Source organism: Sorex araneus, chromosome 2, assembly GCF_027595985.1.
Source record: "Sorex araneus isolate mSorAra2 chromosome 2, mSorAra2.pri, whole genome shotgun sequence".
NCBI lineage: Eukaryota > Metazoa > Chordata > Mammalia > Eulipotyphla > Soricidae > Sorex > Sorex araneus.
This window is the reverse complement of record NC_073303.1, coordinates 107,518,551-107,531,822: the sequence shown is the minus strand read 5'-3', so window position 1 is coordinate 107,531,822 and position 13,272 is coordinate 107,518,551. Positions and strand designations below refer to the sequence as shown.

The 13,272-nt window shown below is 39.7% G+C and overlaps 1 protein-coding gene across 5 annotated transcripts in view; it reads left to right on the top strand.

Moving 5' to 3' along the window:
• The window catches only part of COL14A1 (collagen type XIV alpha 1 chain), a 208,933-nt gene extending 198,919 nt beyond the window's left edge, over positions 1 to 10,014 (top strand). For 3 of the 5 annotated variants that reach the window (XM_055127235.1, XM_055127233.1, XM_055127232.1), the window contains 3 exons: positions 5,263 to 5,340; positions 7,305 to 7,460; positions 9,227 to 10,014. In XM_055127235.1, the coding sequence (XP_054983210.1) occupies positions 5,263 to 5,340; positions 7,305 to 7,460; positions 9,227 to 9,306 (314 nt within the window). In that variant the 3' untranslated portion in view covers positions 9,307 to 10,014. Of the gene's footprint in view, positions 1 to 5,262; positions 5,341 to 7,304; positions 7,461 to 8,261; positions 8,709 to 9,226 lie in introns of those variants that run through there. The other 2 variants (XM_055127236.1, XM_055127234.1) reach the window with 1 other exon arrangement.
• Positions 10,015 to 13,272: the final 3,258 nt, after the last annotated feature.

Sequence of the window (13,272 nt, the reverse complement as noted above, 5' to 3'; positions counted from 1 at the left end):
ACTAATAATGAAAAATAAATAATATATTTCAATGCCAAAAAGTGATCTATAACCAAGTTCAACTATATATATGAATATTCCTTCAGCCTGAAAATTATAAGTGAACAGATGGACAAATAATTATGTCATAGCCTATATGAGTTGGATCATAATTTCAAGAATAACGATACCTAAAATTCTATAAATGTGTAAGTGTATCCTTGGAATTTTTTTCATTTTCTTTTTAAGACATTTTGAGGAGCTGGAATATTTTTGTGCTGTTATTTCTTATGCCAGTATGTGTTACCAAAAATATCAGTTTGCTTGAAAATTAAAAATATCAAAATAACCCCCAATCTTCCTCCTTTTTGCTTTCTTTATGAATAGCAGAAGGATAATTCAGGATTCTCGGAATAGGAGGCAGGTTCTGTGAATTCTTTCCTGGATGCCTATTCAGCCTCATCCCTAAAGTCTTCTGCTTGTGGAGAATCTCTGAGAAGCTGCCTTGAGCTTTGAGCACTGTAGGTCATGAGAGGTCTCGTAGTCACCCGCGGTTAATCACGCTCAGACGGGTATTAGTCATCAGTGATGTTATTGTTCTAATTTTTATAAAAATTAGAAGTTCCCTGCAGGGACAATGACTCTAATCCAAACAAAATAAGAAGCAACATCTACTAAATTCCCAGATGCTTGCAAAGCAGAATCATTCATGCTACCTCCCACAGGAAACGAGAAAGTTACTCATTCCAGTTATTATCCAGTTAGTTAAACTAGTTGCTGTTAACATCCAGTAGACTTACCCAGAGTAGTTCTTTTTTTCTGTCTGAACAACTTGATTAGTAATCAAACCTCAAACATTAACCAGACCAAGAATGTTTTGTGCTTTTTAAAATCAGAGGGGATGGAGAAATTACTCAAGGTTGCTACTAAGAAATAACTCTGGAGTGCTGGATCGATAGCATAGCAGGTAGGCATTTGCCTTGCACACGGCCGACCCCGGTTCAATTCCCAGCATCCCATATGGACCCCTGAGCACTGCCACGAGTAATTCCTGAGTGCAGACAGAGCCAAGAGTTTCCACTGTGCATTGCCGGGTGTGACCCAAAAAGCAAAAATAAAATAAAATAATAATAATAATAAATAATAATAATAATAATAAAAACCTCTGGATATATTTTGTCCTAGAATAAGCTTTTTGGTCAGTCTCCTGCCCTCTTTGTCCATTCGGGTCTTATGTGAGCTCAGAATACAGAACCAAGTCTACTTGCTACCAACCTGAAGGATGGGGACAAACAGCAGTGTTTAGACACAGCTGGGGCTTTGACTCTTTGAAAGGTGCTTAGTGTCCCTCCCCCTCGAGAGGTGACCATAAGATGCACAGCAGGCACCAAAACAATCAGTACATGTGCAGTGGAGAGAAAATTGCTAAGATGCTCATTGCTCTTTTCATTGCCAACTCTTCCCAGAACAAGTACGTAGTGGGGATCTTTTGTGCTCAGATGCAAACTAAGTGATAAAAAGTGATTGCTTCTAAGGGCTGAGTAAGCAGAATCATTCACACCTGCCCCAACTGAAAATAAATACATAAATAAAGCAATAGGAGTTCTTGCTTGTTCATCTTCTAATTAATTTATTAATTTATCTATCTATTTATTTATTTTGCTCTTTGGGTCACTCCCAGCGATGCACAGGGGTTACTCCTGGCTCTGCACTCAGGAATAACTCCTGGTGGTGCTCGGGGGACCATGTGGGATGCTGGGAATGGAACCCGGGTCAGCCACGTGCAAGGCAAACGCCCTACCCGCTATGCTGTCGCTCCAGCCCCTCATCTTCTAATTTGTCTACTAAGGATATATGTTGAAGTTAGTAAAGGAAAAAATATATATATTTTAAATCTGGATTGGTTTGGAGACCACACCCAGTGATGCAGGGTCATTTTCGGTGGTGGTGCTCAAGGAGTCACTCTGTGCCAGGACTACCCTTGGCCTCCCACACGCAAAGCAGGCACTCCTACCTTTTGAACTAGTTTCTGGAACTGTGATTTGTAATTTTTTATTTTAAAACTGTATACTGGCTACCTGGACTGGAGCGATAGCACCACAGGCAGGCGTTTGCCTTACACTTGGCCGACCCAGGTTCGATTCCTCCATCCCTCTAGAAGAGCTTCGCAAGCTACCAAGAATTTCCCGCCACACAACAGAGCCTGGCAAGCTACCTGTGGTGTATTTGATATGCCAGAAACCAGTAACAACAAGTCTCACAATGGAGGCATTACTGGTGCCCGGTCGAGCAAATTGATGAGCAACGGGACGACAATGCCCTGCTACAGTGCTACTGGCTACCTATAAAAATAGTTGCTCTCATTTATCTGTGTTCCCTTCTGGATTTCTGCAAGTTCACATCTAAATTCTCTGCAAGAGTAATTACAGAGACCCGGTTTCACATTCTGCTACTGCGAAGCACCGCTGGCCCTGAGAAATCAGAGAGCAGAGAGCTTCCGGGATTAGCCTGCAGACTGACAGGGCACTCCGAAGTTCTAGCTTGTGATAGAACCTGTTTGGATGATGATGCGCTATCAGAGTTTCCATGTCTGTTTTTGTATTTTTTATTTTATTTTTTGCCTGTGAAAACGTATAGTTTATTAATAGCACCATAAATTATTTGGAAGAAGAACTCTGCTCACTGGAAAAGAAACATGAATAGGTTGAGATTTTTATGGGTCTGAATCAGCCAAATCAAACACAGGCTTTCCTGAAGCTTCCAAGTTTTTAATGGAAACTCACGGTCCTCAGAACTTTTCTGCCTAATTATAATTCATGCCCTTTTTTTGAAGATGCATTACAGAGTGGATCAAAAGGAAAATGTTAGACAAGTTCACTTGTGATTTCTATTGTGTAACTTGCAGGGTGCCAACTGCATACGTTGAATGGCCTGGCGTGTGCAAAGACTTCGGCCAGGTTCTGGCAGGCTGAATTTCTTCAGTAGGAAGGAGAAAAATCAGCTTGCAATATTGCAAATATTGACTACATGCCTAGATGCAGAATGAGCCTTTCTTTTTATGATCATTGTTATTATTATTTACTCAGGCATCATGATTTGTTAATATTAATATGTTGAGAATATCATGTTGCTATCCACCACCAGAGTATCAACTTCCCAGCAACACTGACCCTCACACACACACAACCCTTAGCGAAATCAGTTCTTTAGATAGGAGACTTTCTGGACCTGGACATTTTTGTCTCCTTACTTTATTCCTTTCAACTCCACATATAAGACGGATAAACCAGTATTTGTCCTTGTCCATCTGCCCTACTTTGCTCGACAGGATGCCCTCCAGTTCCTTTCACGTAACAGCAAACTCTAGGATTTACCTGTTCTTCATAGCTGAGTAATATTCCATTGTGTGTATCTACCATGATTTATTTATCCACTCCTTTGTTCTTGGCCATTGGGTTGTTGCCCTACTCCAATTATTGTTAGTACTATTGCTATGAACATAGATATGCAAATATATTTTAATTAATGCATTTGCATTCTTGGGATAGAGACCAAGAATCAGAATCACTCGGTCAGATGGAAACCCATTTCTTAATTTTTTTGAGAAGCCTCCATATTGTTTTCCATAGAAGTTGAGTCAGATGAAATTGATATTCTTCCCAATAGTATATGAGGGTTTCTTCTTCCCCACACCCCTGCCAACCCTAATTGTTGCTAGACTTTTTCATGTTTGCTATTCTCACTAATGGGAGGGTTTATCTCCTTGTCATTTTTTTATGTACATTTCTCTGATGGTAAGTGATGACACTTTTTCATTGTAACTATAGGCCATCTGCATGCCTTTTCTTTAGGAAGTGTCTGATCAGGTCTTCTCCAGTTTTTTGTTGTTGTTGTTGTTTTTCTTTTTGGGTCACACACAGTGAAGCTCAAGGGTTACCCCTGGCTCTCTGCACTCAGGAATTACTCCTGGTGGTGCTTGAGGCACCCTATGAGATATTGGGGATCGAACCCGGGTCTGCCACTTGCAAGTCTGCCACTGTGCTATCACTGTGGCCCCAAGGGTCATTTATTTTTGCTGCTGTTGTTCCTAAGTTTTGTGAGTGTTTTACATATATATCTTCAAAATTAACTCTTGGGGCTGGAGTGATAGCACAGCAGGTAGGGCATTTGCCTTGCACACGGCCAACCCGGGGTTTGAGTATCAGCATCACATATGGTCCCCTGAGCACCACCAGGGGTAATTCCTGAGTGCAAAGCCAAGAGTGACCCCTGTGCCTCGCCGGGTGTGACCCAAAAAGTAAAAAAAATAAAAAATTAACTCTTTGTCAGATATGTGGTAAGCAAATATTTTTTTCCCATTTATTTGAGTGTCTTTTTATTCTAGTAATTCTTTTTGCAGCACAGAGAGATTTTATGTCATTTGTTTACTTTTGCTTCTTCCTTCACCAATGACATTGAATCATTGAAGATGCTTCTGAGGCTTATATATTGGAGAGTCTATTTATGTTTTCCTTAATATTTTATGTATTATGATCTAATTTCAAGGTCTTTAATCCACTTTAAATTAACTTATGTATAAAGTGAGATAGTTTCCAGATTCATCTTTTTGTTTGTGACTAACCAGTTTCCCTATCACCATTTGTTGAAGAGGTTTTCCTTATTATACCAATTATGCTTAGATTCTGCATCAAAAATTAGCTTCCATATTCCTGAGGGTCTGTCTTTGTGCTCGCAATTCTATTTTTTGGTCTGAGAGTCTGTTTTTATTCCCATTCCACTGGAATCTCAATTCTGTTATTGGACTAAGAACCTGTCTTTATTCAAGTAGCACTTTTTCTTGATTATTATAACTCTATATTGTAATCTAAAGTTGGGGAAAGAAAGTGTAACCTTTTCTCTTTTTTCTCCAGGATTGCTTTGGCCAAGAGTTTTATTACTCCATAAAAATTTTAGCTGTATTAGGTACATGTTTGTAAAAAATATTATGAGAATCTTCATAGGAACTGTATTGAATCAGCCTAGTGCTTTGGGACGATGGTTATTTTAACAATGTTAATTCTTTCAATCCACAAATAATGGATATGTTTCCAGAATGAATCTTCTATATGTGATGATATATAAACAGCCAGTGTCAGAATTTAATTTATATTTAAATTTAAACTGACTCATGCCATGGTCTTTACCAGAGAGGTCCTTCTGAAACTCAGACACACAAGCTACCAAGATTTCATTATAAAGAGAGTTTTTTCCTTTTTTTCTCTTTCTTTAAAAATAAAAAAACAGGTCTAACAGGACTCAAAGGAGAAAAAGGAAATCCTGGTATTGGAACCCAAGGCCCACGAGGTCCCCCTGGACCAACAGGTAAGTTTTCCTACCTAATAGGAAACTGCAAGGTAGAAACATAGATCTTTATATTCACTTGATGGCACAATTTTGTATCTAGACTGGAATCAGCTGCATTTATTCTAATGAGAAACAAATTTCTTATCAATGATCTGAACACGTAGCCCTATAAAGGCACAGTATATTCTGGGATCTTAATGATGCCTGGCTTAGATCAGGGTAGGCTTTTGTATAACAACAAAGCAAATGCTTAGTGGATTGATATAATACCAGTTAATTTCACATTTATGCAAAGATTGATATATATATATTATTTGAAATAGTTTGAAATAAATGTCACTCTCAGGGAGAAGCATAAAAGAGACACAAAGACACACATGCATTTTCCATTTCTTAAATGCAGAATGACAGATGTCACTCACACTCAGTACTGTCTGAAACTAGTCACACAGTCCCAACTGACCCACACAGGATGCAGGAAATTTGGAAGAACTCATGACTACTCAATGAGCACTGGTTTATGCCACCATAATTATCTTACTAAATGGGTTTGGTCTAAGTTTCAAGTTTTGTCCACTTACTGTCTAATTTTAGAATGGTATTCAGATAATATTTATAATTAGAATTAGAAAATTTTAATCCTATTACTTATACATGTGTAAATGTATATCTGTATTTTACAGATTTTAATTTAGCCTAATAACAATGTTGGAAAATACCTTTTCTAAGAGAGATGCTTAATATAATAGATTTCCTTCATGTATAAATACTCCTGTTATTTTTTTCTTTATGAGGAACTAATCTAACACCACACATTTCACAAGGTGGAAGTTTGGTGAATATTAATTAAATGACACTGAATGTGTCTAGCAATTTTTAAATACAAAGTAACACTTATTTCTAATTTTCATTCCAGTAGTTGATTGAAAATTTTTCATTTCTAGTTGAAGAAACTGTTGGAAGCCAAGCCTAAAAACTAACATAAAACCAAAAACCCAACCCAACACATATTTTTGTTGTTGTTTTGGGGCCACTCCCACCCCACTCCCAGTAGTACTAGGGCTTACTCCTTGCTCTGTGCTCAGCGGTCACTCCTGGAGAGGATGGCGGACCGTGCAAGGCAAGCATCCTATCTGCTAAACTATCTTTGCAGCCCCTAAGGCCACACTTCTAATTTGTAAAAAAAAAAAAAAAAAAAAGGTAGGACTTTTCACTCAATTTAAGGTCTCAATTATTATAAACTAGCCTGAAGATATGCCAAATTCGTATATTAGCATTTTGCTTCCTCTTTCTTCTCCAATTTCACCTTTTAACTTTTCTAGGATAATTTATTCTAGATTCACACTAGTTTCAATTACCTGGGACCATAAACCAGTATAGATTATGAGGTTAAGATCAAATGTGTCCATGTGTGTGTGTGTATCCTGCATGCACAGTGCACACATGTTGCATTCATAAGGAACTACATTGTGAAAAAAGGAACTTCATAGAGACAAAAAAAGGTTGAGAACAATTGTTTTAGTTTCAAATGAGTCAGAGAAAAGAATAGTGTTTGTTTTCCTGTTTCAGGGGGTGATTAAAAGCACTGACTTCTCAGAGATCTTTTGTTTTCATTATGATCTTCTGCCCAGGGAACTTAGTTTAGGAATAAAAACTGCATGAATCGAGAGAGATCTTGGCAAATTGGGCGATTTTGCTTCATATCAGAATAAATTCCTTGGGGCTGGAGCAATAGCACAGCGGGTAGGGCGTTTGCCTTGCACTCGGCCAACCCGGGTTTGATTCCCAGCATCCCATATGGTCCCCTGAGCACCACCAGGGGTAATTTTTGAGTGCAGAGCCAGGAGTGACCTCTGTGAATCGCCAGCTGTGACCCAAAAAGCAAAAAAAAAAAAAAAGAAGAATAAATTCCTTCTGGATTCTCTCAAGTCTCTCCTGTGATGGTCAGAGACCAACTGTCTTCATATGTGGGCACTTTCTAGGACCATCAGGGGAGAGTCGACCAGGAAGCCCTGGGCCTCCTGGTTCTCCCGGACCCAGGGGACCACCAGGCCACCTGGGCATACCTGGACCCCAAGGTCCTTCCGGCCAGCCTGGTTACTGTGATCCTTCTTCATGTTCTTCCTACGGAGTCGGAGGTAAGTGCCAGTGTCCTGTGGGGTCCGAGTAATACTTTACTATTGTCACTAGCATAATGGTGGGGGAGGCATGGGAAGTTGATGGATTGCAAGAGAGAAGCAGAGTTCAAGCTGCTCATTGCCTTACATTTCCCAGAGACATTTTCTATAAACTTCTGATTACAATTACGGGCTCACTTTAAAAAAACCTAAAGAGGAAATAAGTGCACCTTCCTTGAGTCTTCATTGCTTCCAAACCCACACTGATTTGGTCTCTGACCTCAATATTTGGTCAATGGGGAACACGCTTGAACATTCTTTTTGGCCCTCTTTGCTGTTATTGCTGTGTATAGGCCATGGTCTCCTGCAGTATTTTACTATGGTTTGGAGGACCACCTCAAACATAGCACTTCCCCCCATGATTATAAGGATTTCTAGATGCTTTGGGATGACATTTGCCTGCCACAATTCTTTAGGTGGCCAGCGATACATTTAAAAAGAGACCAGCATGACTGTGCTGTCCCTGCCTCATTACTAACTACAGGACTGAGATTCTGGAAAGACTATGCTTCCTAAATCGTATGCCATTTGCATGCAGGCGGGTTGTGCAATGGGAAATTTTCCTGGAAGCAGCAAGAGAGAGGTTTTGGGGTCGGCTTTGATGCAACAAACCTACTAGCTAATGGATGTTAGTGGTCTTGCCTTAGTACAAATTTAACCATACTTGCCTGAGAACTGGTTGACATTTTTTGATGGCTGATATATTTTTCTCTTTTCATCTCTTCCCTCCTTGTTCTCTCAAATCTTCCTGTCTCTCTTAAGAAATGATCCCTTACAATGATTACCAGCACTGAAGTGCATTGCATTCACTCTGATTACGTTGGCCTGGGAAATTGGCTACCCACAATGCACTGTCTTATTGACCCTATACCTAACCACGGGCACTCCCCTTCCCCACCTCCCCTGCTTTCCCACAGCCCAGTAGCACCCTCTTGCACTTCCTGCTCCAGACACATAAAGTGATAAGATTGAAGTTTAATCCATGTAGATTGTAACAGAGACTAAATGCCCCACCTCACCTTGACTGTAGATATATGATTGTGTTCCAGGAATTTACCACAGACTCCTAATGTAAAGAGTAGAAATAAGGTTGGGCAATAAATATGTCTTCTGGGGCCAGAGACAGCACAACCTGTGTTCAATCCTCATCAGCCCATATGATCCCCTGAGCACTTCCAGGAGTGATCCCTGAGAGCAGAGCCACCAGGAGTAAACTCTTAGTACCACCAGGTGTGAACCCCCCAAAAGTAAACAAATAAATAAATATACCTTCTCTTCAGTCCTGTTGCCACCCGACATTGAGGGGGGCACCTTTCTCCCTGGTTCCCCTTCTCTCCAATCTTCCCACCCTCCAACTCCATCCTGTTCCCTGGTGATGGGTTTGCAACAAGAGGTCCCAGGTAGAAATTTGTTTTTCTTTTCTAAGTCTGTTGAGTTTTCAGTATTTTTTTTTGTAAATAAAACATATCATATTTAAGCAGTTGGCTATGTTTTCACTTTTCTAACAATCTTCTGCAATGCATTGCTCCATTGCTCCCTTCTTTTACTAACCATTCAAAGCCTTGCAAGGAATGTACTAGCAGCATGGGGGAGGAGAAGCTTCTGCTTTGTCCCCAGGCCAGATAACTCTACAGTTCAATAACCGAGTCTAATGATTCATCTAAGGAAGAATATCCATTCATGGTTCCTGGGTCCCATCAAGTCCCCACCCCAATCTTCCTCTTTAGCTCCCCATCCTGATCAGCCAGAATTTACTCCCGTTCAAGATGAGCTGGAAGCCATGGAACTGTGGGGCCCAGGGATCTGACAACCTCAGGAGAAATGTGAAGACGAACTACAGGAACTCTCAAGGCATCTTACTCAAGAACAATGTCAATACGTGGTGTGTATGTGACCTTCGAGGGAGGGGCGCTCATTTCATCACTCAAAATATCCATCTTGGATATTGTTAATATTACTGCTACTAGTGACCAAAATTATTATATATTTTGAAATTCCCCTAAACTTTGGGATTGAGTTTTCTTTCTTGCTTTCGTCACATGCCAGGTAATTTGTTTTATTTTTCCTGGAAAAGAAAACTCAAAGAAAAATTAAGAAACAAACAACCCAAACTGAACTCTTGAATCTTTTTGTGAGACGATCTCAAGTCTGTATGGTAATAAAATGGATATGGTTCTGTTCCAGGGTGATGAGACCCTGGCAGAGTAGGAAATAAGAGAGATGTAATTATTATTTCATTTATCTTGAGCCCCTTAGCCTGCTAAAAAAGAAAGGATTTCCTTAGAGAAGCAACCTCTTGTTTCCTTGGCCTGTCCAACTCTGAGATCATTGGTAACTCACATCACTGATATCCAAAAATATATGTGAGAACATAGCTTTCCTCAATTTATGATTTACAAAGATAGACTTTGTGTCTTAGTGGGGTTTCATATGTAAAATAATGATCATCTGCTCATACTGATGCAAAGATCCAATTGTGAGGAACAATTTATCCAGCAGTATCCCAAGAGTCACCCTCTCCTTACACACAGATGATTTGTACATAGAGATGTTTTTGCAAACTGATTTCATTGTCTTTTGTAAGCAAATAAAAAATTTTTAAATATGTATGGATTATGTGGATTCTTTTTAATGATGTCTAAATGTCACCTTAAACTTTTGAAATTTGAGTCAATTTTAACTAGAAATATGACAGTTACCTTCCTTTAGACAAGCATTCAAGAATTAATTCATTCTGTACACAGCAGAAAATATAGCAGGAGAAGCAGTATACTTGGACCTAAGTCAAGTGTACCATAGTCTGTGGAGCAAATTCTTTGTGGAAAGTCACTCAGGTGGTAGGATTGGTGTTGGAACATCAAAAGCCTGAAACAACTATACTATAAACAACTATGAACAACTTTGTAAACTGTGATGTTTAGATAAAATAAAAGAAAAAATTCTGTTAGAAAGAGAAAGAAAGAAAGAAAGCTAAAAAGAAAGAGAAAGAGAGAAGGAAAGAAAGAGAAAGAAAGCTAAAAGGGAAGAAAGAAAGAAAGAAAGAAAGAAAGAAAGAGAGAGAGAGAGAAAGAAAGAAAGAAAGAAAGAAAGAAAGAAAGAAAGAAAGAAAGAAAGAAAGAAAGAAAGAGAGAGAGAAAGAAAGAAAGAGAGAGAAAGAGATAGAGAAAGAGATAGAGAGAAAGAGAATGAGAGAGAGATAGAGAGAAGCTTTGCATGATGGAGTCCCAGGTTGAAACCTGCACTTCACATGGATTCCTGAGCACTACCAGGTATGAACCAAAATTTAATGGAAAAAACAGAGAGAGACAGAGAATGATAGTAGAAAAGAAAGAAATTCTTTAGATAGCAGAAAAGAAAGAAATTCAATCAGATTTTAACCAGTCAATTTTAATTTATATTTTACTCACAAATGAAAAATCTCAACATTTGAGATAAAGTAGGGTTCAGTCATTCCTTATTGGAACTAGGAATTAAAGAGAACCATAAATTTGATATGTGCTCCTTTTCCTATACTTTCTCTGTAGTAACACCTAAGTTGTAAAAGCAGAGATAGCAGTGGGGTTGGAGAAATAGTTCATGGGTTATGGAGCATGTCAAATTGGTATCATTTCAAACCCTGGCACCACATGTCCCTACCAGGGTGGCACTGCATCCTCAGATTTTAGCACTGCTCTCTCAGTTGGTTGAGTACCACCCGCAGGAGTTCTTGAGGTCCCCTGATTACAGATTGGGAAACTTCCTCCAGAGAAAAGTGGAGATGGGTCCTTTTATAATGAGAATTCTGATTCTTCTGGGATTGGAAAGGTCTTCTGACCTTTGGTTCCTCCTCCCCAGATGGATATTTTTTATCCAAAGTCTCAATCAGTGGATACCTGTAGGATTCATTTTCTTCTGGGTGTCTTTGCAGGAATGAAAATATACAGTTTTGGGGTGTCTTTGCAGGCATGAAAATACACAGTGTGCTTCCAATTAGTGGCTGCTCATTCTGGATGATGGGATATAATTTCACATGGAGAAAGCAGGACTTATGAGAAGAAAGCTTGTCAAGTTTGAATAAGGTGACCTCACCCAGGAAAACCTTCAAGACATTCTGTTCCTTGAATAACCAGTGTCTGTTATTTAGTCCCTTCATATCCTTGGATCTCAGATTTCTCAGGCTTTAATACATGATGGAAAAAGGAGAAAGAGTCTGCATTTTAGGGTTGGGACTTGGAAACTTATAGTCTAATATTTTATCATGCAGATGACTCTTAGGTTTTATACATGATGAAATATAAGCCAGTGGAGTTTCTAATCAATTACATTGTCCTTAAGTGGCCCAAATACACTCACCTTTTCCCCACCATTTTTGCCACATCCATCCTTCCATTATCCGTCTTGTTGTGTAGCAGGAACTATTTTAGTTCCCAGGATTAAAAACTTGAATGAGAGCCAAGAGACAGTCTAGGAGTAAAGATGTTTACCTTGCATCCTGCAGACCCCAACTCTGTTTCAGTCACCACAGAGAGTCCCATAAGTAACACCGGGTATCACTTAATCCTGAGCGAAGTCAAGAATAGCCCCCTGAGCACATCCAGCTGTCACCTCAAGACAAAACAAGAGAAACCTCGAGTGAGAGATTTGGGGGTTTTCATATGAAGTGTGTGGGATTTTTCATTTCCAGAGGTCGAGAAAGATAGGAAACAAGTGAAGAAACCATTTAAAAATTAATTGTAAGTTGTGACAAATAGGATGAGGAAATAGAAGACGCGCTGAAACAGTGAGTGTATGCTCCACATCCAGTGGCCAGAGAAGTCTAGCTGAGAGACTGCTGTTAAGCTGAGACATGAGAATAAGAAAGACATCAGGGAGAATTCTAGCCCTAGGGCGGACAAGCCCAAAGACCTAAATCATGAACCTGTCATATTCAAGGAAGAGAACAAAACCTAGTGTGGTAGGAGAGTGAAGGGGAAAGTGTTTAAGTTAAGACTGCTAACCAAGTAAGCAGGGCTGTGTTTGCAGGTAGTAACTGTGATCTTTTAAAATTCATGCAAAGCAATTGATGGGTGGTCAGCAGAAGTGTGACATCCTCTGGCGTGTGTGCTGTGTTAGAGACGGAGCTTTGATCTTCATCGAGCGTCATTGCTGAACTCCTCTGAAGCTGTCATTAGGTAGTTCCTGTAGTTCTGTCCTGCTCCAAGGGCTTTGAAGTGGTTCCAGTTAGGCTGGGCTAGGAGACAGCATGTTAAGAACAACCCCTCCACCTTCAGAATGGAGCACAACACACATTTATTTATGACTCACTTGAGACAGCAGGGCAGCTGTGCCCAAGTCTTTATTCATTGTCGAATCTGCTTCTGTCTTGATCACTTTCTTATCAACATGTACTCCCATGACTGGCACAAGAAGGGAAGAGAGAACATGAGAACCATCTCTCCAGCTCTCTGCAGAAGGGACGCATATAACTTCCACTCCCTCCTTACTAGTCTCACCAAGTTGCCTGAGTACATGTAACTTCATCAGGTTGGGGTATAATAATTTCCATGTTCTAGAAAGCAGAAGAAAACCCCCAAATTGGTGAGAAGTCAATAAAAGCTACCATTTGAAGTCTTGGTTTGTTTTCTTGCCAGGTATTCTGGACTGTTGGGCTCTTACTTGTCCTTGATGGAAGTGTTAACACAGGGGGTTGGCACATTCTCAAGTTTGCCAGCAAGCGCTTTAAGCCTTTGAGTCATCTTCAACACTACCACTTTTGACTCATCTAATGCTCACAGATATTTTGGTTTTGTTTGGT